The 27,422-nt window shown below is 39.2% G+C and overlaps 5 protein-coding genes and 1 long non-coding RNA gene across 7 annotated transcripts; 3 read left to right on the top strand and 3 right to left on the bottom strand.

Moving 5' to 3' along the window:
• Nucleotides 1–46: 46 nt before the first annotated feature.
• Nucleotides 47–3,471, top strand: LOC110061003 (polycystin-1-like protein 2). The gene is made up of 4 exons (XM_089292271.1): nt 47–64; nt 525–761; nt 1,001–2,284; nt 3,289–3,471. The coding sequence occupies exons 1-4, from the start codon at nt 47–49 to the stop codon at nt 3,469–3,471; spliced, it is 1,722 nt and encodes a 573-aa protein (XP_089148397.1).
• Nucleotides 3,472–3,587: 116 nt separating this feature from the next.
• Nucleotides 3,588–6,414, top strand: LOC149110335 (polycystin-2-like). The gene has a single exon (XM_089291668.1). The coding sequence runs from the start codon at nt 4,249–4,251 to the stop codon at nt 6,157–6,159; it is 1,911 nt and encodes a 636-aa protein (XP_089147794.1). The 5' UTR covers nt 3,588–4,248; the 3' UTR covers nt 6,160–6,414.
• A 595-nt stretch (nt 6,415–7,009) lies between these two features.
• Nucleotides 7,010–16,352, bottom strand: LOC110060980 (integral membrane protein GPR137B-like). Of its 2 annotated transcripts, none has more exons than XM_020767797.2 (8): nt 15,703–16,352; nt 14,263–14,309; nt 13,335–13,512; nt 12,451–12,492; nt 11,974–12,117; nt 10,576–10,740; nt 9,804–9,916; nt 7,010–9,420 (listed from the first exon to the last, which is right to left on the bottom strand). In XM_020767797.2, the coding sequence occupies exons 1-8, from the start codon at nt 16,165–16,167 to the stop codon at nt 9,201–9,203; spliced, it is 1,374 nt and encodes a 457-aa protein (XP_020623456.2). In that variant the 5' UTR covers nt 16,168–16,352; the 3' UTR covers nt 7,010–9,200. The 2 variants fall into 2 exon arrangements, with proteins under 2 accessions (XP_020623456.2, XP_020623457.2); XM_020767798.2 differs by having other exon boundaries at nt 7,010–9,417.
• Nucleotides 16,353–16,379: 27 nt separating this feature from the next.
• LOC110060981 (syntaxin-5-like) lies at nt 16,380–24,390 on the top strand. The gene is made up of 10 exons (XM_020767799.2): nt 16,380–16,756; nt 18,818–18,897; nt 19,479–19,534; nt 20,127–20,197; nt 20,641–20,682; nt 21,253–21,327; nt 21,901–21,957; nt 22,471–22,692; nt 23,313–23,434; nt 24,009–24,390. Exons 1-10 carry the CDS (start codon nt 16,589–16,591, stop codon nt 24,166–24,168), a joined length of 1,053 nt encoding a protein of 350 aa, XP_020623458.1. The 5' UTR covers nt 16,380–16,588; the 3' UTR covers nt 24,169–24,390.
• Nucleotides 20,897–22,475, bottom strand: LOC110060982 (uncharacterized). Its single transcript, XR_002297925.2, has 3 exons — nt 22,388–22,475; nt 21,594–21,635; nt 20,897–21,055 (listed from the first exon to the last, which is right to left on the bottom strand). It is a non-coding gene; the product is annotated as an uncharacterized LOC110060982 (long non-coding RNA).
• A 1,657-nt stretch (nt 24,391–26,047) lies between the features above and the next one.
• On the bottom strand, nt 26,048–27,139 carry LOC149110334 (uncharacterized). The gene is made up of 2 exons (XM_089291699.1): nt 26,987–27,139; nt 26,048–26,791 (listed from the first exon to the last, which is right to left on the bottom strand). Exons 1-2 carry the CDS (start codon nt 27,019–27,021, stop codon nt 26,392–26,394), a joined length of 435 nt encoding a protein of 144 aa, XP_089147825.1. The 5' UTR covers nt 27,022–27,139; the 3' UTR covers nt 26,048–26,391.
• Nucleotides 27,140–27,422: the final 283 nt, after the last annotated feature.

Here is a 27,422-nt window from a genome sequence, read left to right as displayed (position 1 = left end):
AAAATGACGTTCTCATCATGCTCGAAGCAACTGTCTGCTGCAAAAGATGAAAAGCAAGTTTTTGGTAAATGTTTTTTTGATCACTCTGCGGCAGTCATAATAAGTATTGTTTGATGGACAGTCTTATTAGTTACTAACACCATCAGTGGCCCAATCTGCATGATGCTGCAGTTGCAGAGATCCACCCTAATTTGAGGTACTTGTAGTCTACTTTCATGTACGGAGTTCAGTGTATTGTTCCTGTGCATGTTTTGGTCACCATCAGACATATAGTCACGGGTTTCAATAATGTTTTCAGCCAAGCCCCGTAAAACTTTTAAGAACTAACTGAAACTCTTTATGAGAAAACCTTTCCTCTAGATGGCCAAACCAGGTGGGCAAAATCGTCCCCACAGTCCGTCAATTTGACGCTGACCGGCCCTTAATGACTCACAAGAGTGATACCGATGAAGACAAGCACAGTGATCATGACGATATAAAATACGTCTTCAATTACTCAATTCTTTTGTTGCTTCTCTTTTCAGCCTGGTACCAATTGCACCCCGTCCACCGTGCAATGTCTTTGTAATCACCTAACATCTTTTGGTGGTTACTCTCTGGTGACGCCCAACACAATAGACTTCGATCAGGTGCAACTAGGATTTAAGAGCGTTAATGACCCGGGGGATGTCCCCGTTATTGTGGCAGTGACAGTTGTGTTTCTTATTTATTTCATCGCTGTAATCTTCGCACGGAAGGCCGACAAGCGAGATCTTGAAAAGGTACGTTGCTAAAACTAATCTGCAAGAACAATATACGCGTGTGCCATACAATTCAATCCCTCATATGCCGCATCATATGCCGCAATAGTGTGCATTCCGACTCTGCCCGAAACTACAGTATTTTCTGGCCAGCGCAGATTGGGCTGACCTTCCCCTAGGGCTACTTAATATAACACAAAAGACATCATTGCACCACTTACTGCTATTGATCTTTCATGATAACTGTTGTTATATTTTAGGTAGGTGTCATTACGCCTTTACTATCATCAAAGGACTCCCTCTACCAATACAAAGCATCTATCAGTACTGGAGCATGGCGAAACTCGGGTACTTCTGCCAGAGTATGCATGATTCTTTACGGAACTGACGCCTCTAGCGGTGTTATTGAGTTTTCATGTAACCGGGATGAAAGCAGGAAGCTCTTTAGTCGAGGTAATTCAGACAACTTTCTTTTCACTGTCGATCAGCCAATTGGGTCTCTAGTTAAGATCCGGGTTGGTCATGACAATTCCGGCGAAGACCCATCCTGGTTTCTGAACGAGGTTTCTATCACAGATATTCAGGCAAATTCTAGATGGAAATTCCCCTGTTATCGTTGGTTGGGCCTAGAACTAGAAGACGGGAGCACGACATTGGAGCTCCACTCCTCAAGCGTCAAGAGATCCTCTGACTTTAAAACCGAGTTCAGTAACGCGCGGACGTACGGTCTTGCAAACTACCATCTGTGGTTCTCAATAGCTACAAAAGAGGCAAGGGATTTGTTTACTCGCGTCCAACGACTAACGTGCTGTTGCTTCTTTCTGCTATGGATAATGATTGTGTCTGCAATTTTCTACTTCGAAAATCGCGATGAAACGCCAGTTATTCACGTCGGGCCTCTCAAAGTGACAGCCAGAGAACTTTCGGTTTCTGTTACCACTGCATTGGTCGCCTTCCCGACTACCTTTTTCGTTGTATTCTTATTTCGCAAGAGTCAGCGTCTAGGAATAACCATTGACCGGGATACTTGCTATGACGATGATGGCAGAAAACAGTTCCAGCTGCCTCATTTTTGCATCTATGTCGCCTGGTTTGTTTGTATTGTTGGTTCACCGCTAGCTTCGGTTTTTACGATTCTTTATTCTCTTCAATGGGGAAGAGAGAAATCGGAACGATGGTTGTCTTCCATCTTCTTGAGTACGACTGAGGATATACTTGTTTCTCAGCCCCTGAAAATCGTTGTTTTAGCAGTTATTCTGGCTCTGAGATGTAAAAGTAAAGGAAACCGTGCCGGTGACCTCGCGGAAAACGGGAAAAGGGTCCAATCTGATCATCCTGAAACAATGTTTGACATCGCTAAGAATGATATCGAGCAACAAAGGAAATACAGAGTTCTTGAAAGGAAAACGAACATATTTGCAAGAGATATGCTATTTGCTTGCTTCTTCCTTCTCCTTCTCATGTTTGTCTGTTATGGAGATAAGAGTAAACAAAGACATCACATTGCTGAAACCACGCGAAACTCTTTTACAAAGTTTAATAAGGTAAGAGAGAAGTAAGGAGGAAGTAGGAGAAGAATGTAAGAGTTTTAACACAGTCACAACTTTTTATTCGCAATTGGACCCTCATAATGTCTTGCCTAGCATGTCCTTAGCAGAGCTCCTGCATAACACGAAAAACATTGCATTTTTGACTCCAGTCGAACTTTAACTGACAGCCACCTCTCTCTACGGCCAAGCATTTTTTGTCCCGGCGAACAATCCACACATTCCTTTTTTATATTAATCTCTCTACGACGGCCACCGCTCCACAACGGCAACGGCCACTAAATCGCGCCCCGACTGCCAAAATAGGGAGCTTAAGAAACCACGACGGCGACGCCGAGGACAAAGTCGATTAATAAATGAATTTATATTTTACCCACGAATCTCGCGATACTCTTAAGTCATTTACTTTGTTTATCACTGTGAAAACTATCGCAAGACGAAACCCAGAACACAGCGATAGTTGAAATAAAAATGTAAAAAAATTAGCCTTCGTGGTTCACCTTCTCCATACAACGCAGAATTTGGTCATTTCGCGTTGTCGATGTGCAGAGGACGGCAAAGAAATGTACCAAGAATTATAACGCACGTACACATCCATTGTTCTACTCATAACTTGTTCGGTGACGTTCCCGTTGCGGTTGCCGTCGTCGTTCTTAGGTTCCCTATAACCTCTCGACAACGTGTCTAGTTTAAGACTGACGAACGATGTATACAAGCCCCCATCAGTTTTCTCTGTCTGTTTGCTTTCTATTTAAACGATACATTGAAATTGTGAATTGTATTTATATGCTAAAACAAGCATTTCTTTTAAGAAACGAAATGTTGCCCCCCCCCCCCCCGCCGAAAAAAAAGAGAGAAAAAAAATAACAACAACAACAAAGCAGGTGTCATGTTACACCCCTATCTTCCCATGACAGCCACCACTCTACAAAGGCCACTTTCCTCTGGCCCCAAGTGGCCATTCAGCATGTTGAAAGGTACGACTGTATAACATTTCACAGGTCAAGAACACGTCACAGCTCTGGACATGGCTTGACGACGTTTTCATTCCCGTGGTGTATGCTGGTAAATGGTACAATGGGCAGAGGGAAACAACGACCGAATACACAGGAAACAAGAGGTCCATTTTAGTTGGCATGCCACGTTTGAGACAGCTTAGGGTTATGAAAGGTTACAAAATATAGTTTGACATTGTTTCGTACTTCTAAACTAGTCAGTGTTACATAGACAGAAATGTACTGTAAGTGTTGCTGTATTACTAAAGTGCGTGTTTAACAAATAGATTCCATATCTCCTTGCCTCTGTTCAGTAATAGATCACAGATGACGTCAAAATGTGGTATGCTTTCACCACATTTTGACGTCTTCTGTGATCTATTACTGAACTGGCGCAAGGAGACAAAATCTAATTCTTTTATATAAAGAAACAAAGAAAACTATCGAGGACGTCATCTATATATGCGTCTCTCCTTCAATAGATCATATGTAAGAACAAATTAAAATGCGAGAATAATTTGACATATAATTTAAGATGAGATGATTTGTTTTTTTAGATGAAAGGCTAATTACACTACCAAATTGAAAGCGATCAAGCGTTTTCTTCTATAGGTTATTTGCCGCCAACTGACTTATGTTTGAACTCACCGATAATTGTTGTAAGTTTTTTGTGTTTTGTTTTGTTTTGTTTTGTTTTTTTAATTTTATGCAGATTCTTGTGATGTGCCCGATGTTTTTAAGAATATTATTTCATCTTGTTACGACTTTTACTGTCAAGATAAAGAGGATAAATTGGGTTCATGGAGCGCATTATCAAATAAGACGTCCCTTAACTGGACAAGTATTTCGTGTCCCGAAAACTGGAAATACAATACTGAAGATGATACCGGTATCCATAAAAGTCGAGGCGTACATTCTCTCTACAGTGGTGGTGGTTACGTGGCTAATCTTGGATACGACGATTCTATGGCTGGTCGAATTTTGAAAGATCTGGTCAATAATGGATGGATAGATCGTCAGACTAGAGCTATCTTGGCCGAATTTTCAAAGTTTAATGTAGTCACTAAGCTGCTTGTGGATGTAACTTTATATTTTGAGATGCTCCCGTCTGGCCTTTTGGAAACTTCCATGCGAATCCCGGTGATTCCGATGGCGAAATCAGATTCAGCTTTTACTGAAATGTACATGGCCAATATACTGTTATTTGCCTTCGTTCTTGGGTATTACTTGGTAACCGAGTGCATCAGACTTTACCGTCTGAAATGTGCTTACTTCAAATCGATATGGAACTGGCTTGAAATGCTTCAGATTGTTAGCGCAGTCCTGGTCTTGGCCATTTCCATTGAAAGGGAGAGACAGACAGTGCAAGTGCTGCAGAAACTTGTGGCAAACCCGTTCGTGTCTGTCAGCTTTCACGACGCATTGCTCTGGTTGGAGATCGAAAACTACGTAATCTGCATCGCAGTCACAACTGTAACGCTACGTCTTCTAAAGCTACTCAAATTCAACAGCCATATCATAGTGCTCTTCCAAGTGGTTCGGAAGTCCTTGAAACCCACCTTAAGCTATGCAGTCGTGTTCTGCGTCATCTTTACCGCATACGGGCATGCAGGATTTCTCCTCTTTGGCAAGAATGTTTACATGTTTTCTACAATATACCGAACTATTGCCTCGCAATTTCTCATGTGTCTAGGAGACTCTGTGTTGCGTTCTAAACTGGAAAATACCCACATTATATTTTCCAAGCTTTATGTCCAAAGTTTCCTTTTCATTACGTTGGCAATTCTCATTAACTTGTTTGTGGCAATTTTAAATGACGCACACTCAGACTCCACCAGTTCAGACGAAAATAGTGAGGACATGGAAGTGGCTAATCTATTGCTTTCCAAGTTTCTTAAATTTATTGGCATACGTAAAGAGAAGCAAGGAGACTCTTCTTCTGTAAACGAGGAAAACGAAACGTCCAAAGGAAACATAAGGCAGGAAGCGTTAGATTCAGTTACACAGCTAAGTGCTGACGAAAGTGAAGAGCTGAAAATTTCAGTAAAAGTCGATATGGGTGTGAAAACTTCAGAAATAAATTGTAAAAAGGAGACTTCAGAACCATTCCAAAGCTCGTTATCGCTAGATGTAACATCAAGTTTAGATAGGTATACAATGCTATCAGCTTCAAGACATTCATTTGACGAGAGAAGTGAGCCTCCAGGACTTATTGACAGTTCGTTTTTAACAGATAGGGAAGCAAAGCCAGCAAAATCCAGGAATTCATTAGATTCTAGCTCATTCGACACACAGTGTGCTCCAATTGTCATCCGAGATGAAATGCCGGTTTTCTTGGACAGCGGTGATGTCCGCATGGTTCACTTTGGCAGCGGCGTGTACGCAAGACATCTCAGCATCACCTCAAGCAATTTATCCACTGCTTCACTCTCGTCTCCTCGCCTTTCAGACATGCCAAGCAAGGAAACAATAAACAGCGAGGAAACGACTGACAATACAGAAACATTGCCTCTCGCTGGAGAGTCAGAAGAGGACGTTCCTGTTGGGCACGCCTGCCACACAACTCACGCGGAAAGCGAGAAACGGAAGGAGAGAATAATCAGTTTTGATGAAGTTAGTGAGTGGCTGAAAAAGATCAATTTGTCGGGAAACAACGTTCTTCAAACCCCTGATAGCCTTAAAGAAACGGGAACAATCTCAACATCAAGTGGCCTTCAAGTAGGAAAACGAGCCTGCATTGATTTTGATGTCATAAGTAAAATAATAAAGATAAAAAGAAAAGTAAAAAAGCGGAAAGAGCGTGCAAAGGAATCTAACACAGCACAGCTGAAAAATAGAACCAAAAGGATCGACCGGCTCCTCTATGTTTTGGATTAGTTGTTGTTAGGTAGGAGGAAGCCAAAAGAAAAGTACTAATTATTGAGTTTTTGCACTACCAAATGCATCGTAAACAGCGGAAAGCGGCACAGAGATGAACCCCTACACTATAAAACAGCACGCGAAATTACTGCTATGAAAAAGATCGTGAACTAGGATTTCAACCACAGGCTTAAAGATAGTACGTCCTTGTACAGCAAGAATACCACATCAGAGTTCTGCTCAGTTATTTTAAAAAGTGACTTTTTTCCCCGCGTGAAAGAAAATAGTACACTTCTTTATCCCGGGTCGGAAGGGGGTGGGCGGTGGGGTGGGGGGCGGGGGGCTCCCATTTGAAAAGATCGGGGATGCTCGTCGGAAAATTTGAATTATACCCCTAAAGGAGACCAACCTGCGCGGGGCTCGAGCTTTAGTTGACCCCTAAAAGATACCACTTAAAGGAACCGATTACCAGCCACTGTTCGGGAACGTAGCCCGCGCTAGTAGAATGGACTCGAAAGACCGGCGGAAATCGAGCCTGAAAACGGAAATAAGAGCCCTCTGGGGAATCTGTATGCAGGCTTCTTGGCAAATTTCATACGGGAGTTTCATCCTGGCTTTAACACCACCTTGCACAACATATAAACTATGGGGCTTCTGCTCAGTAACTCAGAATGTCAGCCATTACAGAGCGTTCATATGAACACTTCCGCACTAAGGATAAATCTATCAGACTTCGAGCAGGGTTTGACTCTGTGAGGCCACCGACACAGGCGCAGCGTGCAATAAACTTAACCTTTTAGGTTTTGATATCGCACAGTGAAGGCTCGCCAAACAGCCTATACTGAAAGAACATCAAACCAAACCAATGCACTGATAGATATCTCAATTTCTTTCTACATAAAATTTTCTCTCTTTACAATGATTAAAAATATCCATATCTTTTACTTTCATTATTTGCATTTCACCTACGACTAAGTAGTTATAAGGCTTGATATTTTAGATATATTTTACACACTGCGTCAATTGGAATACCAAAATATTTCTGTCGCGCCCTTCGATTAAAACTGGTCACAGACTGGAGAAATTTCCGATGTGTGGTTTGATGTTCAGGTATATAATTATTAGGTTAATAACATGCATGCGAACATTTCAACATCCTGATTGGCTGAGAGCACGTTCATGAATCCCGAACAGTGCAAAAAGTTGAAATTGAGTGCAAAAATTTGAAATTAAGTGCAGAAAGTATACATTAAATTGCATGTATATTCTTAACAAGTAATTAAATGATTATTCTCGAGCAATCTGGAATAAAAATAATCACTCCGACTTGTGAATTTTTCGAAGACTTTAAATTGTACTCACCCTACGAGCAAGCGTAACTTTTTTAGTCTTTGAGAAGTTTACTTCTGCTTAATTATTACAAATTACACTCGAAATCATTTGAGTACCTATACCAGTCATACAGTCAAGGAAATTCAAATGAATCTTGCCCAACTGAGCCCAGTCAGCCGCAGCGACATAAGTAGACAGAAACATTTTGTTGTGCAATGACTACAGCAATATTACAATGCAATCTAGGATTCTTACATTAGAGATTTTTTGAAGTACTATTTGAGGATGGTCTATGGAGTAAGTGCCCTCAAAATAAGTCACTTGCTAAACAATTACGTGATGAAAAGCACTGCTGCGTCACAAGGTCAAAGGGAGTTCAAAGACGACGCAAATTAGCAGAGTGCATTTATCATCGTCAAAGAGTACATGTATTTTAAAATAAATAGAGAACTTACGCAATGACGACGGCGACGCCCGGACAACGCCTAGTAAAAAATGACGTTATATTTTATCAGAACGTTGTCATTTCCCGTTGTTGTTTTGCAGAGGACGGCAAAGAAATGTACAAAGATTTGTAACGCACGTGCACAGCCATTGTTCTGCTCATTAAACCTTTTGTTTGGTGACGTTCTCGTTGCCTTTGCCGTTGTGGTTTGCTTAAGCTCTCTACTCTTTCTTACGCTGAGTGCAAAGTGGAAAACAGCTGTAAGAATGTATCTTTAAGTGTGGTGTGTATCATATCATAGATGTGACTAATAAAATGAACATTAACTACTAAACCTAAACGAGTGTACATGGGAAGGGCCTGGAGGGCTAAAAACCACCAAACACAAACTTCAATAATGTTAGGGTTTCGCTCCGCCCAAAAGCCCTCAGAAGGGACAGAGAGCTGACACCCTCCTACTAAAGGGAACACACTATTCTTGGCCATTGGGAAGAGCTTACTTACATTACGCCCAGTTTGAGTTGTAGTTTAACATGATTTAGTATCTTTTCAGTAACCAAAGTCCAGAGCTGTTCTGTTAATTGTAAGTTATGTTTTTCAACAAATCGGTTGATATAAACCAATGTTCACGCCTTTTAATCGCGATTCAATTGTGAACAATTCCAATGTCAGCTTTTCAGCGAGTGCAAAGCAATCCCTGTAGTAAACATCCTAGGAACTCCAAAGAAAATAACCGGGGAGACGTGAAATTAAAATGTGTGAAATCAGCGCCAAGAAACATGGCGTTATGGTAAACTTTCGTCGAGCCGATTTCGTCTATTTTAACTCATCTGGGGGCAACCTGTCCCTCAGTGTCTGAGTGTACATGTACCTCCCTAATGTCAGTGAGGGAAACGATGCGATTAAATTCAAGTACAATGCTGTTCTGACAGCATTCAAGAGTCGGCCAATAGTCATATAACTGAGCGAAATAGTATCAATATCGTTTACCTCTGACGGCATAATAACATTATAATAAAAGGAATTATCACGATTATAACCTGGCTCATCTGGAGCTCTCTACTGACTGAGCAAGCCTGTATAAGGCAGCGTCTACGATGACTACTTTTTTGGGGAGCGAATTTCGGATGTCTCTCAAGCGGAAAAAAAATGAGCTTCTGACGACAATCGTCACGCAAGGGGTGAGGGAGGTATAAGAAAGGGGCCCCATTTTCCACACAGGGTATATATCTAAAAGGAACTCTGTCCGTTGCTTAGAGAGTTCCATGTTGTATGTCACTCATTATCCCTCGTTTTGCTCAACTAAGGTGTTCGGGCGGTAGCCAGACCCCGCCGAAAGTAGTTGAGGAGGTGTGGTTCCCGGGATATATATATTCGAATAGCTGTTACTTCTCTGGAAACTGCCACTGCGCATGCCCGAGATGGAGCCATAAGATCTTGATTTGTTGACGTTCACACTCGAGGCAGAAGGACTTAACACTCCTGGAATATTGTAATTACTACTGCAAAACAAAATAAGCTAGGCGTTAGATGAATATACAGTGCACACTGTTTCACTGTCTTCCCAAGGGACAGCCCTATACTAGTGCTGGGCTAGATTGTACAGTTCCAGAAAATATCCATACTTCCCCCCCAGAAGGGATTGTAATTTCCTCAGGGTGGCGGTTCTCTAAAACCAAAAAATTTAAACAAATGTATAAAGCTTACTTGGGAGAACTGTGGGTGAACTCGAAAAAGCTGTGGATACACTCGCCTATCGGCTCATGTTCCCACAGCTTTTCTAGTTCTCCCAAACTTCCACTTCTCTCTCTATAACTCGATAGAAACACGGTACTTTCTTAAACACTACAATTTGTCAAGTTAAGAGAAGGTATGAATTAATCACCCCCTTGTTTGTCCTTGTGGATTTGTCAGATCCTCATCTGAGTCATATCTTCGTGGATTGTCGAAAAAATAGGATTTCTTGTCATAACTCTGTGATGCTATAGCAGATGGGCCCTGGTGAAATGACATGGAATTAAAAAGCACATTAAGCTCTTGTGATAACTTCCTATGATTCTTATAAAAGTCTATTGAAAGTGTGACATAGCAAGATTTGGTATGCAAATACAATTGTCAATGATTGTACAAGTTCATGAATTTATAGCGGAACTCCGGCAGCCATACTCGTAGAAACACAAAAATGGCTAGCGGTAAAAGGTAATTAAAAAACAGTTTATAGTAAGCCATATAATAAACTACTTTTTAACAGGTCTCGAATGTTCAGTCTTTATGGGAAACCTCAAACCTCAGCGCTATGATATTGACCTTGCTTTTAAATACTCAGGGAAAACGAAAACTAGTTCAAAATAGCGGGAGATCGAAATAACCAATGATAAATGACTGAAGAGCAATTCCAACAGAAGTTGAAATTACGGAGAATTCGAAATAGCTGAGTTCGAATTAGCGAGGTCCAACTGTAAGTAGTTAGTATTGTACTTTTGAATTTCAACTCATTTAGTGAGCGTACTACCAGTCCCCAATACAAAAAACTCAGTCCTTTTCAAAGGTCAGTCTACAGATGTACTAAGAATCTGGTGACACATCATGGCAAATTATAGTCCTTAGCTTACGAAATCTCCTCCATTTATCCCCTTGGCAATAATCACTTTGCTTACCATGTCTCCAACATTCGGTCTTCTTACGCGGAAAAACCATACAAACATAAAGGTAGGGAGAACTTCCCATACAATCAGCACAATACCAAAGGTAATGAATTCCACATCGCGGATATCACTATGAAGGGATTTTTTGTCGGCGGACTCCTTGTATTTAATTTCCCCCTGAAATATATCAACAACAGATCAGTCAGTGTTATATCAAGATGTTCTCAACACAGTCACAATCAGTTGACATTACCTTCATTCATATTACTGTAGTCTGCAATATCCCTATCAGAATGTTATGTGCATATGAACTGCAAGCGAGAGACAACTTCAAAAGATATCCAGGCTGTGCTCACCCTACTATACATGTATCTGTTTGCAGTTAGACATCATTTTCTCAATGCATTACAAATTCATCAAGTTTGAACAAACCATGGCATTGGCATGGATTTTGGATCTTAATTGAACCTTTTGAATTAGTTTCAATTGAGAACTAACACCTGCATGCATACATGTCCAACAGACTCAAGGCAGTGTTTGATCACATTTCCAAACACCTTGAGTTGGTTTTTACCACATCTCTTCTAAACCATTCTTAGTGTTTGGAAGTGTGATGAAACACTATCTCCTGTATTTCACATACTACAAATCTACATGTAACTTACAGGTGGGAAGTTGTCTTCAATGTATAAAAAACTAACAGACTTTGTAAGGCCTAACTACAAAACTTGTCATTACTTTTAAGGTTCAAAGTTAACTTAAATTATTACTGGAAAATTGTGTACCAGTTTGTACAGTTAAAGATTTATAACATCCCAGCTTAGAGTGACATCTCTGTCAGAATATTTTACAGAGTTCAGCTATCTGCTTTGATATGGTGTCATTTTGTGAACATTCCAATTTTGCTAAATAATGCAAAATTTATTCAACATAGCATTCTGTAACCCGCTAACTGTCAATTAGGTCAAATACCAAAAGTCAACAAGTACGTTTAGATGTATTGGTATATGGCTACATTGTAGTCTGTGACTTTCTTTGTAGTTTAGCATGCCACAGGTTTAATGCACGCTTTAATTATGATTTGTTATTGGTTCAGTTTACTGTTCTGTAAGTCAGTTAATACCCAACTTTCTACACAGCAGTCATAGTTTAATGCACGACAAAATGTAACTCTGAATTTAAGTTACTTTGTAACTTCTTACTGTTATCATTACTAAAAAAAAAAATCAATTGTTATGATTCAATTTCCACATCTCTATTTTGAATTGCTTACAAGTACAATTTTAATTACATGTATACGACATTAAAACAATTCCTCCCTGCTACATGCAGCGCATAGTTACATAATTTTATTCCTGCTTACTGTATCTGTAGACTGATAATTTATGGCATCACTCCACCAATACTGACCTCATCAGAGACATTTATCCAGCCATATCCAAACGAAGATAAGTCGTGAGGCACGGTGACAGCAATCAGGTTGTATATCACTCGTGACACATACAACAGGACGACCAGCATACACAGCACTATCCCTTGCTTTGTTGTGGCTCCCTGAGAAAATTCACACTGTCACCTTAAGCTTCTAAAATACACATAAAAACCTCCTTTGCACAACCCCCATCCCTGAAAAATCTCCTGACGATGTGAAAAAAAAAATCGTCGTCACAACAAGTCCCTCTCCCAATTATTTTCTAACAAACAACTTGAACATCAGTCAAGATACCAATATATCACAGGGTGCCTGTAGTGCATTCAGGAAGAGCGTACTGTACACTGTAGGCCTCTGACATCCTCTCATTGTCCTCTGGGACCCAGGTAAAAGAGAAGCCGTAGGATCAAGAAACAAGGAGAAAATCAGTCAAATGACAATTATTGTAATTGTACCTGTCCCTCCAATAGAACAGTTGGAGATGGAGCTCTTGTGATCTGCAAGAAGAACATCAAACCCACACTTAGGTTTCAATCATTTGATCAAGTACATGCATGTACAACTGTAATCATTCACTCATGCAGGTGACACTTTCAGTAAAGTACAAAGCATGCATCAGCAGACTGTCAACAGACCCTTCGCAGCTAAGCCATCACGTGACCTACTTTTCATAAAATTATGGGCTATGACTCAATGAATGCCAGAAATAGAAAAAGCATGTCTAAAACACCAAAATGGTCAAGTTTAAGGCCACCGTCATTAAAGAATGAAATTTTGACAGTCTGAATTTTCAAAAGACTAAGAAGATTTGTATGGAAAAAGTTGTTGGAGAGCAAGGCCTTGCTCTACAGCACCATTTTTCCTACAAATTCTCTAAATTTTCCGTATAAACTTACTCCTAAATGCTAGGGACCTCAAACTTGATCATTTTGGTATTTCCGATATGCTTTTTACATTTCTGGCATTTCTTTAAGTTACAGCCCATAATATAGATTTTTTTTGAGGAAAAATTAGGTCACATGACCCCAGCTGCAGCAGGCCTGTTAATAACTACATCAGTTGCTAAAAAATAATGTGATATTGAAAACAGGTTATTACACGTAGGAAAAGGTTAAGTAGTTAAATTTTATGGAATGTAATTTCTTCTGAAACCAATCTAAGAAAAAAAAACTGAAAAGAGCAGATGAGGCAAGACAAGATGAGACACGCCCTGAGCTTGTCACAGACTTGTCTGAATTCACCACACACTAGCCGACAAGTGAAGATTTTTTGTCGGCCGACAAAAAGTCGGTTAGTGTGCAGCAGCCTTAAGGAAAGACCAGCCTTAACATACATGTACCTTGATGATGCAGAAACAGAGAACAATCCCGACAACGACAAACAGCAGTCCATTTACAACCACTCTCAATATCACCAATTTCTCATGAGCATCTTGTTCAGGGCAAACAAATGAGCTTGTCATATTGATTGCAAAGAAAACTATGTTTACCATGGCAAATGATCCAACAACATATTTCCTGACAAGAAGAATGCAAACAACTAATTTAGAAATTACATGTACATGTAACTGTGAGTACACCTGTCCAATATATTTCCTGACAAGAACAACACAGAGACAGAATTTAGAAATTAACTACGAGTACAGCAATAAAATTTATTCTGAATACTAATTTATAAACGTTTTCTATTAGCAAAATATTATTAATTAATATATGCTGAGAAGTCAGGGCAAATTCATGACTTTACTGTACTTCAAACTGGCTTGAGAAGTCAAGAGTTTAAAATATCCACGTGGAATTACAGAAAAAACAAATCCAAGGGATAAACATGTACAGTAAGGTTTGGTTTGAGTTGTCAGTCTGTATGAATATCCAAGACAGACTGCTCACTAATTTATACACTATAGTTTTGGCAAAATGCTTTGATTTTCACAAAGGTGAACTGAAAACTTAACATCTATAATGCCAACATGTAATTTTGGCATAATTATTTAATACAGTCCCAAGAATACATTATGGATAGTGGGGGATAGTCTAAGCATTTATTCATCAGCAAAGTTTTGAATAGATCCATTAAATGTATAGAATAATACCTGGACTACAGCTGTAGCTTGTTTAGTCAATACATATATCAGTGTTGTTCTTTTTCTGCCAGTTTACAACAAAAAAATCTAAATCTGACCAGAGTCCAATATCTCGCTAAATAAAAGATCTCATGATATTGCACCTCAAAACATAAGTGTGCATACTGCATAGATATTTTCTTACCTAAATGTTATTGGGTCAAAAGAAATTCTTCTGGTTTTTAACACAACCTGGGATTTAAAAAATAACCAAGAGAACAAAAGAAAAGTTTAACCAAAGGCATGGTAACGAAATAACTAAGGATACCCATCTAACTCATGGCCAAGCAATATTTTCAGGCAAAAGTTTACATCACGAGCAGAAGAGCGGGGCTCTCCCGCTCTGATGTAAACTTTCATTGGAAAATATTGTATCGCCCAAAAAATAGCTTCGTCCTGACTATCTGCCCCTGGCTACCCAAGGATGACTCATGGCCTGGCAACATATTAATAATCTAAAAACACTCACCATCCCTCCCTCCCCATATTAAAATAGTTTTCTTTGAAAAAAAGTTATATTTAACCTTATAAAATTCAATCGCCTGTGAACGAAGATGTTTCTCTGGCTGTCGCTTGGCTGTCCCTGGGCTGTTGCTTGGCTGTCACTTGGCTGTCCCTATTGTCTCAAGCAACAAGACAAGCAAGATAAGTGACAGCCAGGAATACATTTACATTCGCAGGACAAAAATTCAAGACATTGTGTGCATTAAATCTCAAAAATCACCATAAGACTAAAACATGATCAGCAAAATATTTCACCAAGTCTTAAGATGTCATGCTTGCCCTAGTAACCTTAATAACATTTGCTAGAACCCAGCTGCTCATTAAATAAGTGCTCTCGTTGTATAGATGGAGTTGAGTTGAATGTAACACAAACACTTATTCACTGATTTATGGTCACGTGGCAACAGCTAAATATAAATGTCACCCCAGTGGGCAATCATTATGGAATTGTTGTCCACTCTTGCACTAACCACAGGTTACTTTGACTTTTCCTTGACTTATTACCTTACACCATGAACTCCAGCCATATAACAAAACCCTTAATTACTGGTCCTTTGGGAAACAGTTAGTTCTGTTTTCCCTTCCATCTTGAACATCAAGATCTTCAAGAAAACAAAACTGTTTCCCTCGAGACTAGTAATTAAGTGTATATAGTTCCACATCAACTGTAAACAGAATGTCATGGAAAACCAGATGAGTCTAATTTGCATTTTAAAATTAATAACTACATGAAGGTAAAGAAAATATTACTACAGGTAAAATGCCTTTTAGAAAATTAACGTAGGCTCATCTAAATATCATCAAAATTCGACCCTCCAGGATTACAACCTCTCCAATCGTAGTCAAGTAAGACCTGACTATGTTGAACTTCTCTCACGTGACCAGCGAAAGGCGGAAATGCACAGGAATATAAATTGGAATGAAAAAAAATTGCTATAGGCTAAACACTCTACTTGCCTGCAAAGTCACAAAGTCGTTGCAAAAGCTTGGTCTGTAGTTAATGAAAGAATGCAACATTTGATATCTTCAATTTTAAATGGTTAACCCTTAAATTTAAGCTTAGATATGTTTTCGCTCCTACCTTCGCCAAGTATAGAGTTAACAGCGACAAAGTGAGAAATTGAAGGCAGATCGGCAGTGCAAAGAGAAGCCATCTTGCTAAAGAACCGATGTTCTTCTGGTTCTTCGCTTGCAACGGACTAGTATCGTTGAAATAAAAGGAAAAGAGTGTAGTTCTAAGCGCGGCCCAAAACAGGTAGATAAACAAGAAAACACTCTGATACGACAATCGACGGTGCTTGAAGTACAAGATGAGATAAAGTTGCACTAAAATCAATAGGAATAAGACAGCGTACAACACCGTGAAGACACTGGCTAACACAAGCTGCGCAAGGTGTGAAATAGGAGGCAGAATATCCGCCGGAGTGGTGAAGTTAATTGTATAACTGCGGATTGATTTATCATAGTTTGTTGGGCCAACACTTGCGTGATCGTGGAAAGCTGTAGATGGTGTAACTATGAAGTTCATTTCACTCTCTTCCATCATAACAAATCCAAAGCAGTTTTCAAAGCATCCAAAGGCGGAAGAAGACCGTTTAAGGGTGCAATAATCATAATATTGGCGTTTCGTGGACCTGACGTGCCATAAGATCCGTAGGAAGAGGGGTCAGTTTTCAAGTTCTTGGAAGAAAGATCTGTCAAAGGCCGACTGTGTGGCCCGCGATCTAATGTTCAGCGGTTATTCCCTAAGTTCTACGTCACCATTTCAGTGAGTCTTTCCTGTCTGAGCCGGGAAGAAGAGTTGAAATTTGTGTCACAATTTTGCTTGTTTTTTCTTCACCCTAGCTCCCTTTAACACATATAGTACTCTCAACTGAAGCTAGGAGTTTTATTTCATAAAAGTATCACAATATGGGAAGGTGTTAGAGGAGAAATGAGGGTTAAACACTCACCCATGTAGTGTCCCCATGATCACTCGACGCCGCCGAACACGGTCGAGCGGTGAAGACAGTGATCAAACTCGAGTGGAGTTTTCAAGTGAAAACAGCTTCAACTTAGCAGCAGTGGATATGACGACATGTAGAGACAGAACATCGGAGTTTATCTCCGCCGTAAAATCACTCCAGTCACGACAGGTAAAGTTAGAAATGTCCTTGTTTAAGTTCAGTTGAACAGTAATTGTTTAGCTAAAAATTGAACTTTACGTGCATTATTTGGTAATACATTACGAAACTAGATGTACTAACCGGCTGACCTGTACTTTAGCTTGGCTATTTTTTAAGCGTTTGATGTAGATCCGCAGTTTTGTTGTCCTGTATGAGTCGACTGAATTCTTTACGATTGTGATTAAGCTTAAATTATAGGCTTAAATGTCCATCTGGAACAGATGAACTAGCTAGTACCTTGATTATCAAATTTTATTCAGCTGTATACTTTAACAGCTTAGACTGGCTTCAAAATTTGAAGGGATTATTTTGATTTAGTTTTGTGTATCATGCAACTTAGAGGGTGACAATATTGTGAGAATATATGGTAGTGATATTTGAATGATATTATTTAAAAACCACTCACATTGAACTACAAGTTCCATTGCATTGGAGGCGTACTAAGGGAAGTTATCTAAGAGTCATTGCTATCTTACCAACAGGGCTCGAAATTAACTTTTTCGTTCGGGAGCCAGCTGGCGACTAACGGAAAAATTTTGGTCACCAGATCGTAAATTTTGGTCGCCAACTTATTTTATATATAACTTACAAATGAACAAGATTTTATACGTTACTTCGCACGCAAGAAAAGTCACAATTGAAGAGCGAAAACAATTAAAAACAACACGAGTAACACTTAGTTACAGAAAGCTACTGCTGTTCTCAGGTGATACGTCCCTGGTCCGAAGGTGATGGTTATCTCCATAGTCATTTTAAATGAAGCGAAACATAAAACATTTCAAGTCCGTGGTTTTCATCGTGAGACAAACACGGGTCCTTGCGTATTTTCCCTTTGCTACTTCTTCAAAATGCCGTTCTTTATTTTCGACTTGCTTTCCTCGACGCCTTTCGCTGCCGACAAACAGTTTCGGAAGAAGCCGCTGAAACAATATGGCGCGCTGTGAACGCAGTATCGACGTGTCGAAATACATTCAAGTTTTCAATTATCTTGTAATATTCAGACATTATTTTATTGGGGACGGAAAGGAGAGTTGTATACTAGCTACCATATCCGATTGATTTCCTAATATAAAGATTTAAAAACAAAAGTTGTGTCGGGGTTTTCTTTAGTTATCGAACAAAATGTGAGTCACTAGTCGCCAGCTGGCAACCAGTTCTGAAAATTTAGTCGCCAGTGCTCAGTTTTTGGTCGCATTGGCGACTAGTGAGTCGCAATTTCGAGCCCTGACCAATATGGTTCTTGTCCCTGTCACTTTGCCACCTACATGTACCTGATTGTACACGTACATGCTCAGCTTTAACTCGCGCTGCATGTTTTTTATTGCTATCGTTATTGTTGTTTTCCCTTTACGCTGCTTTTAAAATATCTCAGTGTTTCAAAACTGACTCGATATTCTTTGTTTTCTGAATTACTCCCCCCTGGATGAGATGCTAGTCTATTGCAGGGATACCCTCAGCATTACATGTAAATTTGCTGGTGCCCATTATTGGGGTGAAGTATAAGTACCTTGCCCAATGACACAACACAATGTCCCTGGCCAGGGCTTGAACCTGGGCTACTAGATCTGAAGTAGAGCACACTGACCATGAGGCCACCACCACATCAGAACAAAGTAAATTCCAAATTGTGCTGCAGGGTATAACTGAACCACAGCATAGCTATTGTGGTATACGTTTGGCTATTGTTGCAGAGTCAAGTTGTCTGTTTGTTTACCATTGGAAGAGCTCACATTGTTTCTTATGTCAAGAGAAGTGATTCTCATGTCAGGAGACATAACATAGTCTCATCTGGATGAGATCAAAAGTATATCATCCTGCAAGAGACTATGTACATACAACATGTACATTGTGTATAACCTGTAATCTGCAATGTGGCTCGATCAAAGTTGTGCCAAGGTGATACATAAACTTGTGTGAAATGTGTGTCAAAATGCAGTTGTACCAGTTTAAAATTTAGAAATTTTAATAATAGTGACATTTTCTTTACTGTACAATAAAGTAATTTGATTTGATTAATTACATGTTTTGCAGGGAAATAATTTGACTGGAAAAAGGCTAGACCATCAAAGGCCAAATGGACTTCAGAAAAGTCAGTTTTTTGTCATTGCCAAGTAAGTCTTAAAGTAAAAAACTAAGACAGTGCTTTTGCCAGACTACTTCAAGTGCCTGTGTGCTAAATTATAAAAGTACATGTAGTAAAATTCTCAAAGTAATGACCCTTGATATCAAAGAGATGTAACACAAAACTTCATGAGATTACAGTACATGTATGAGACAAAGAAGAGAATGAAGGAGGGTTGATGAATGCTGGGTTGGTCCTGTGGTGTTATAAATGGTTGAAATACACAGACGAATAAAAAACGTCACCAAGATTAGGGTTTGTGCGGTTTTTCATACTGCACCATTCAGAGAAATGTTTCACCCAAATTTATTGAGCTTGGTATGGAGGCACCATGTTGTTGTCCCTCAGTCAGTCAGGGAATCACTGGGAATCACTGAGAGGCCAAGATCCTTGTTCTGAAATGCGAAAGAAATCCAAGCTACATGTACATTTGAAGTTGCTGGTTTCACATGATCATTAATTTTTACAAGGGGCCACTTTGTGGGAGGATTGTACTTTCAGACTGCTTTTAATTTATGGTCAATTATTTAAATTTAATTTTGTTAATTAAATCAAATACATCTACTTCAGGCACATCGGAAAGGACATCAGCAACACTTTTGCAAAACTGGAAAAGCTTGCTATCTGTGAGTTAACATGATCAATTTCATTAGATAATGACTTGATATACATGTATATATGCAAATTATAACCCTTTTTGAATTCATAGTTTTATATCAAGAGCCTGTTGAAAACAGATCAGTTCAACTCTTCAACCTAAAGCAATCCTTATTTACATATCAGAGCTGTCATTAAGTTCTAACTCACCCCTTGATCTTCACACCTGTAGCAAACTTGTTACATTTTGAGTGAATTGTATCAACTACAGGCCTGTTAACCCATAACATCAAGGGTCCATCAAACATACTCAGCCATAACAGGTGTTGCGGGTTACAACCCCTATTGACAGCCCTGCATATTGTCATCATCATTGATAGTTGTAACTGAGTGTTTCAAATAGGCCAAAAATATATCTTAAATCATCCAGTAAATATCAATTTCACCTTCATAGCATTATTTGATTATTTCTAAAATAGCTTGCTACTTGTAGTTCATACTTCTGTATTGCCTTAATATACACTGTAACAAAATCTTATACAATTATGTAAGTTTATAATATTATAATATATAGTAGATAATTATGTATGTTACACATTTTATTTCAATGATACAATGTAGTGGCCAAGAAGAAATCATTATTTGATGACAGACCCATGGAAATTCAAGAGCTCACTTACATAATAAAGCAGGTACACTGTACAGTCTATTTGTTTTTAGTTGAAATCAGAGAAATAACTTTCAAAATACAGTTTGTTGCCCAGCATTGTTGATAATGGTCTTGAAAATTTGGCACAATGATGGCCAAGAAATTTGTAATAACAATTATAAGCTTGTATGTGTAGAACCAAGTTCAGTTACATTTTAATGTGTAGCCCTGGTCACACACTCGTCAGATATTTCTGTGACTCTTTTAACTACAATCCAAGACCTTCACTCTTCCCTTTCACTTTCAGTCAGGATAGCAATTTAGCTTTAATCATCAGACTAAAAGCTATAAAAAGTTATATTTTATTTATTTATTTATTTATTTATTTATTTATTTATTTATTTATTTATTTATTTACTGACAGTATGTACATGTAAGTATGTCACTAGTTAATGATGGACAATACAATTTTGTTTGGTGTTGCAGGACATTAATAGTCTCAACCAACAAATTGCCCAGTTACAAGAGGTATGTTTGATGTAGGGTACTTTTTCCATGACTAAAATATACACTGTAACTACAGTATGCATCTTTGCAGTAAATTCAATTTGTTAAGAGAACACTGCGTAAGAAAGTGCATGCTAAAAGCTATATCTAGAAACACAGAACTTACACAAGCTGTTATTATAACTCACTCTAACAAAATTATTGATAATTTACATTTTGATGATCATCAGTGTCTTCTAAAAGAAACAGAAAACACTATCCTTTTATAAAAGCACTCCAGAATGATACAAAGGATAATGCAAAAAAGGTGTGGTCAGAGCACTTCACTGTGGTTCTTGATCCCATGTCATTTTTTCATCCTCCCAGGCTTCCACTTGTGATTCTTAATATAACTCTTAAAATAGAGAAACAAGAGATTTTTTGCATGATTGTTAAGTCGATTTCTGATTATTTAAAATACTGTTAAATTGAACGAAACCTCCACAGATAGAGAATAACACCAAAATTGTCAGTTCATTGATGCTGTTTTCACAATTATCATCATAATGGTTTGATTGTTTGTTTGTTTGTTTGTTTGTTTGTTTGTTTCAGCTTGTGAGGTCAAAAGCCAGTACACAGGGGAAGCATTTACAAACTCACTCCAGTACAGTGGTGCTCTCACTTCAGGTCTGTACAGCAGAATAATGATGTGGCAAATGACTATATGCGGTCCTATGCCCCACTGGGGGCTATAAGGAATGTTGACGAAATGACTAAACCAAGAGTGTACTAAAACAATTACACATAGACTACTCTCCCTCATTTTCTATGAGTGATAGTCAACTCTGCTACACCACACACAGGATAAATGTAAAATAATTTACCTGTCATTTTGGCTATTTATTTCTTAAAACATGGCCTTATTTCTCTGTCATTTTAAAATAACTACTTACTACATTTGTATCTTCCTTTGTTGAACATTTATCACCATAATCCTAAAGCAAAGAAAGATACAAATATAACTAGTCTGAAATCATTTTGACCTGAAATCATTTTCAACTACAGCATATACATTTGTAACATGCTGTAAGTAGATGTACACCTGTGATTTGCCTATGCACCCTACATCAGTTTAGTAATAACTTGCTAGTTTCATGAACTTGTAAAACTGTAACATTTCTTATATAAATACATGTACACTATACATGTATGTACAAACTATCAATTTAGTGTTTACATAACTCTGCTCTAATGTTGCAGTCAAAATTAGCAAGAATGTCCAAGGATTTTAAAGGTGTCCTGGAAGTGAGAACAGAGGTAAGCAACATCCTCATATGTCAGTTCTTTGTTAGTGTTATTGCTCTAACTATGTGGATCATTTGCTTTGTCACTATATTATTACAAGTAGTTACACTAGTCACTGTGTTTGAGTGTTTAGTACATGTGTTTTGTAGTCAACAAATATTACTGTCTTCAAGGGATACTGCAAATTATTTCACAGGAGAAATTTTCAGTGTTTTAAGTCTAGGGTTTGCAATGTAATAACTTGGATTGCATCATTTTGTAAACATGTATCCCTCAGTCACAGCCACTGTCTACCACTGCATTTTTCTTTTAATTCATTATTAGAAGGTTTAGTTGATTTTTATCCATCTTGATGTTCTGAAAGTAATTTTGTGCTTCAGTCTACGTCAAGACAATATCACCTACCGTAACCTACTTTGTTGATTTTCCTACTTCTCATTACCTGCCTTCCTGATGATGTCCTGTATTGTTAGGAGAAAGTAATGCTTGGCAACTGAATGTTTGTTGAACTATTTAATTCAACAGAACCTCAAACAGCAAAAGGAGAGAAGAGAACAGTTCTCTCAAGGAAGTGCAGTGGACAGCCTGCCTCCAGCTTCCATACCAGGCTCTGTCCTGCAAAGATCCAGTGCATCAAGGAACATGGGGCAAGGAGGCGATGCTGCAGTTGCAATAGACATGGATCACATGGATGCAAGACCACCAATGTCTAATGACATGAGCCAAATGCAGCTGGTAGAACAACAGGTTAGAAGTAGGGTCTTAGAGACTACGCAGGGATTTCATTAACGTTTTCAACAGGATAGCAACTAGTTTTCACAGGCGGGCAAAACTTTTTGTACTGAAATGCTTTATGAAACTTTCATCCAGATGGTCAAACCAGGTGGGCAAAATCATCCTCACAACCGGTTAACTTGCCTGGTACATGGTCCTTAATGAAATCCCAGGATTATGGTGGCATGATTTTTAGGATAATGCTATTTATACCATGTCATAGAAAATACAGCCTGGAATCAGAATCCAGCAAAGCCTTGTACATGTACGTGTAAACTCAACAGTATTACGCCTTACTTTCGTTAGTGCGCTCCACGTATGTCACATTGATTGTGGTGGTCACTATTTTTTATGGAGAGGTACGAAATAGTTCTAATCAAACGCTTCCTTATAATATTGGGTAACCTTGCAACTAAGTACAGAGAAGTTGTTGTCTTGAAGTGCACAGTGTACATTGCACATGGTCTCATTGTGATATAGAAAGAATTGATAAGGGTATTTCCTTTCCTCACCCCTGGCAGGATTGATTACATGCATTTACATCAGTAAGCTGCTATTTATTAACTAACCTGTTTATCGTGTCTTGTCACTAGGATGAATACATTCAAAGCCGGGCTTCAGCCATGGAGAACATTGAGTCAACAATTGTAGAACTTGGCAGCATATTTCAAGAGCTTGCTCACATGGTTAAGGAGCAGGAGGAGCAGATTGAAAGGTTTGGAGATAACGCATACAGATCTCTAGTCTATGTTCATAATTTCTGGCAAGGCTTGACCTGGTTTTTAACCACTATGGTAAAGCGAAGACCAAAGGACATTTGTAATGACATCTGGCCAATCGAAAATAAAACAACTAATAATAATGCAATAAAACTAACGAAACTCAAACTCAAAGCAAAAACATGCTACTGGTCTCGCAGCTGGTGCTGTGCGCGGGAAAATAGGCAACCAGTGCCAAGGGTTTGAAAAAAATGTAACTAGTACTAAGCGCGAGAAAAGAGGCAGCCAGTGTCGAGCGCGGGAAAACAGGAATCCAGTGCCAAGCACTAGAAAAAAAGGTAGCCAGTAGTAAGCGTGGGGAAACAGGCAACGAGTGAAGTTGTGGAAAACAGGCAACTAGTAATAAGCATGTGGAAACTGGCAACCGGTTGTCTCTGGTGCTGAAAAGCTTACGCAGCGTAAGCAAATGTAAATTCCATTGTATTTTAAAATTATTTTCGGCGCCCTTGCTGCTAATTTGTTTCCAAAGCCATTTGAAGCCGGCTAATGCGTGTTTGCCTCTGTTTATAGGATTGATGCTAATGTAGAAGCAACAGAGCTGAATGTGGAAGCGGCGCACGGTGAACTGTTGAAATATTTTCAATCAGTCACATCCAACAGATGGTTAATTGTCAAAATATTCTGCGTTCTCATCGTCTTCTTCATCGTCTTTGTCGTCTTCATGGCTTGAAGTTCAGTCGTACTTGTATCTGTATCCTGTGCCATCCTGGGCAGTTCATGTGCGAAGTTTTTGATTCACTTTTGACACCTTTGTAACAGCTTCTATTTGTTTTGACCACTTTAAGGAGCTCAGTCACGGTATTTTGGGCACGTACAGAATGACCTTTAAATTGAAGGAAACCTGAAAATAATAGTTTACTAACAGTAAGGTAGAAAAAAAAAAAAAAACAAATAGGTAATAATAAACCATAAAGGAACAAGGATGGTCAAGATTGACACGGATTGCAAACGACGAACTTGACGGCTAAACTTCTCAAAATGCGCAACCGTGACGTAGCTCCTTTGAAGTCACACGAGAGTGGACTTGACACGGCGACCGGCGCCTGTGGCATATCTTTTGTTTACCACGGTAACTTTTATCCTACATTTTCGTTCGTTAAATCAAAAGGAACCCTACTAAAATATAACAAAATTGATCAAAAACTTCGTCGCGTAGCAACGGCACGGCGCGTTTTATTGTGTAGTACACTGTAGTCACTGCCAGGGCGTCACGTTGCGCGGGCGTGACTACTGTACAGCGGGACCTCTGTTGAAGTAACACAGATGGAAGACAGGGTTACATGGATAAGATTAAAAATTAATTTTGTAGTTTAGTGTTGTAGATAGAGGTTAGCAGGGAGAAGAGTCTGGCAAACTATTTACGACAGTCTCAAGAGACAAATGATAGACTCAGACTCGTCCAATTGAACCGCAAAACTGAGATTTTATTGTAGTACTTCAGAATTGTGATACAGTCAAACCCATTTACATCACGTGATATATTTACCTCCATCACGTGAGTAATACTTTGTGATGGATGTTTTTGCTCACGTGGTCCAAATCACGTGGCATGTGATGCAAGCATGGGTTTGAAGCAGCCTTGCAATCACGTGAACAGTGGTGCGATGAAAACTCGAGTTTCGCGAGTTTCGCGTACCAATGAGATGAGTTGACCTTCCAATTTCAAAATAATGGAAATAAGTGATAGTAATCTTTGCCCTCTGAAGTTCGGTTCTTTCTCGCTGACAAATAGAGTTATCTGCCAAGTTGGCGAGACTTTTTACACGAAAATATTTCCGCCAGCAGTTGACAGTTACTGACAGTCATTCATTGTACATACACTATTAAGACGTGATGGCATCACTTTGCAAATCACTGTGCTTACATTAGTTGTGTATCATTGTTCAAACCTAGTCGACTTCCGACTTCCTTTTTGGAGAAACATAAGCTCTGTTGTAGTGGGGAAGGGGGGAAGGGACGAGGGGAAGCTTATTTTCCGTTCATTTATCCTAAATTGTGCGGCAGGTAGGCTCAGAAGATTGGATAAAGTTCAATTGATTGGCTAACTTGCTCGAACACTGTCAGGAGATTTATATTTAAAGGAAGGTTTATCAGGTAGGAGGGAGGGAATATGAAGGAATTGAGAGAAGCAATGGCATAGAGTGTTTTCACATGACGTCGCGGCAGCCATCTTGGTCTCTCGAAAGAAAGAAAACGGCGGCCATGTTGGTGTACCAAACCAATCCTGTGGGAGTTGAACTCTTTTCGTATGAAAACGCTTTCTTTTGTTCCAATAAATTCGGATAGCTGCTGTGCCACGTGACTGTAAACGCTCTATTATTTTGATTTTGTATTACCAAATAGATGAACCTAATGTATGTTTCAAAATAAGAACGATTAACAATACTTTAACCGTACATTAACAATACTTGAGGACGTTGATGGTTGAGACATAAATTGATAAAGATGAAATACTTAACTAAGGAACCGAAGAGGTGTCCTTGATGCGACTGGAATACTCAAGGGTGGGGTGGGATAAGTGGACCGTGTTAGGAGGGAGGGGAGGGGAGGGGAGGGAGAGGTAGAATTAGACATGTCACAATCATCAATTTTATTCTCTCACTCTGACATAAGAGACCTTAAGCAAACACTTGAGGCGGTTAGGTGGAGGCGGCGATGGCCGCGCGGGAGTTGGGTTGAGACCGCCTCCTCTTGGCGCGAAATTAGAATATTAAGCTTTCGTAGAAGCGGCGGCGAGCAACGGCTGTTTTGCTTTCGTTTTCAGTTGTCCAATTTGACTTTGTTCGTGGATTTTACGAGCATAATGGCAACTTTTCGAGAAGTCCGAGACCTTCTAGCTGTTGCATGCTTTGAGGACATCATAGACGAGGATGAATTTCTGTTGCTGAGGGATCTATACACGTCGAAAAATCTTTACTTTCCTTACGAAGACTGAATCAGCCTTTTCTTTACTAGTGCAACCAAGGTCACTGGCCTCTGCCTCCTCCCATTTTTCTGATATTTCTTCCATCAGAATATCCATCTCGCTATCTTCGATGTCAACTCCACTCAGTTTCGCCTGACTGTGATGTTTTCGTTTCGCCTTGAATTTGTCCAGTAGTAGTTTGAAATGTTCCTGTACGTTTTTCCGCTTCACCTGAAACTTCACGGAGGTTTCGTCATTCAGACGATCCGTGATGGCATTCCATACTTTTCCTCGATCTACAGTCCTTGGTTTGAAGATCCATGGTTCTGAAGTTCTGACTTCTTTCGCTAGGATCAAATCATGTGCTTCTGTCCACTCCATGATCGAGCTAGATGAGAGAAAACAAAAGCTTATTAAAAACAGGTCCTGTCTAACGATTCACCTTTCGGAAATATTCCAAAGTTATAGAGACAAATTGGAAGAACAAAATAGCATTTTGTACCAGCAAGTACTTGCAATCTAAAGTTTTAAAGTCTACAAGACGTGAACATCACTCGGAACAATGTGAATCCAGGAAACTCACCCATTTCTTTTGCTTTTCTCTCCTTCGCTTGCCATCTTTCTTCTTCACTCACACCTCCAATGTGAAGTGAGATTTTCGCTGTAAAGCAAACGAAATATCAAATATTTGCAAAAAAAAAAATACAAAGAGACGTGTCAAAAAACATTTTTAACTTTATAAAAGAGTTTCTGTGTATTTTAGTTGCTACAAATGGGAAAATAAAGCGACCGTCTCTCGAGGCGGCCAAACCTACCTTTCTCGCCGCCGCCACTGTTGGAAGACGCGGGCAACGCTCAACGTGATTATGCTAATTAGCTCGAGAGCGGGAAATTTTACTTCCGGTTGGCGTCCACCTCGCCGCCTCCAGTGTTTGCTTAAGGTCTCTATAATGAGTGGTAGCAGCTGTTATGAATTGACATGTCTTGGAATAAAATGGTGCTCACATCTAAGACTTAGA

This window comes from Orbicella faveolata, unplaced genomic scaffold (genome assembly GCF_042242905.1).
Source record: "Orbicella faveolata isolate gen_17 unplaced genomic scaffold, um_ofav_v1 contig_24, whole genome shotgun sequence".
NCBI classification, from domain to species: domain Eukaryota; kingdom Metazoa; phylum Cnidaria; class Anthozoa; order Scleractinia; family Merulinidae; genus Orbicella; species Orbicella faveolata.
This window is presented reverse-complemented; position numbering and strand designations above follow the sequence as displayed.

Coding starts and splice junctions, on each gene's coding strand:
- LOC110061003 (XM_089292271.1), top strand. Junction 762..1,000: donor ACAAGCGAGATCTTGAAAAG/GTACGTTGCTAA, acceptor GTTATATTTTAG/GTAGGTGTCATTACGCCTTT. Junction 2,285..3,288: donor CTTTTACAAAGTTTAATAAG/GTAAGAGAGAAG, acceptor AACATTTCACAG/GTCAAGAACACGTCACAGCT.
- LOC149110335 (XM_089291668.1), top strand. CDS start 4,249: ATGGCTGGTCGAATTTTGAAAGATCTGGTCAATAATGGATGGATAGAT.
- LOC110060980 (XM_020767797.2), bottom strand. CDS start 16,167: ATGATGGAAGAGAGTGAAATGAACTTCATAGTTACACCATCTACAGCT. Junction 13,513..14,262: donor TTTGACCCAATAACATTTAG/GTAAGAAAATAT, acceptor TCTTCTTGTCAG/GAAATATGTTGTTGGATCAT. Junction 12,493..13,334: donor TCTGTTTCTGCATCATCAAG/GTACATGTATGT, acceptor TTCTTCTTGCAG/ATCACAAGAGCTCCATCTCC.
- LOC110060981 (XM_020767799.2), top strand. CDS start 16,589: ATGATCACTCGACGCCGCCGAACACGGTCGAGCGGTGAAGACAGTGAT. Junction 18,898..19,478: donor CAGTTTTTTGTCATTGCCAA/GTAAGTCTTAAA, acceptor CATCTACTTCAG/GCACATCGGAAAGGACATCA. Junction 21,958..22,470: donor TCCTGGAAGTGAGAACAGAG/GTAAGCAACATC, acceptor TTAATTCAACAG/AACCTCAAACAGCAAAAGGA.
- LOC149110334 (XM_089291699.1), bottom strand. CDS start 27,021: ATGGCAAGCGAAGGAGAGAAAAGCAAAAGAAATGG. Junction 26,792..26,986: donor GAGAAAAGCAAAAGAAATGG/GTGAGTTTCCTG, acceptor TCTCTCATCTAG/CTCGATCATGGAGTGGACAG.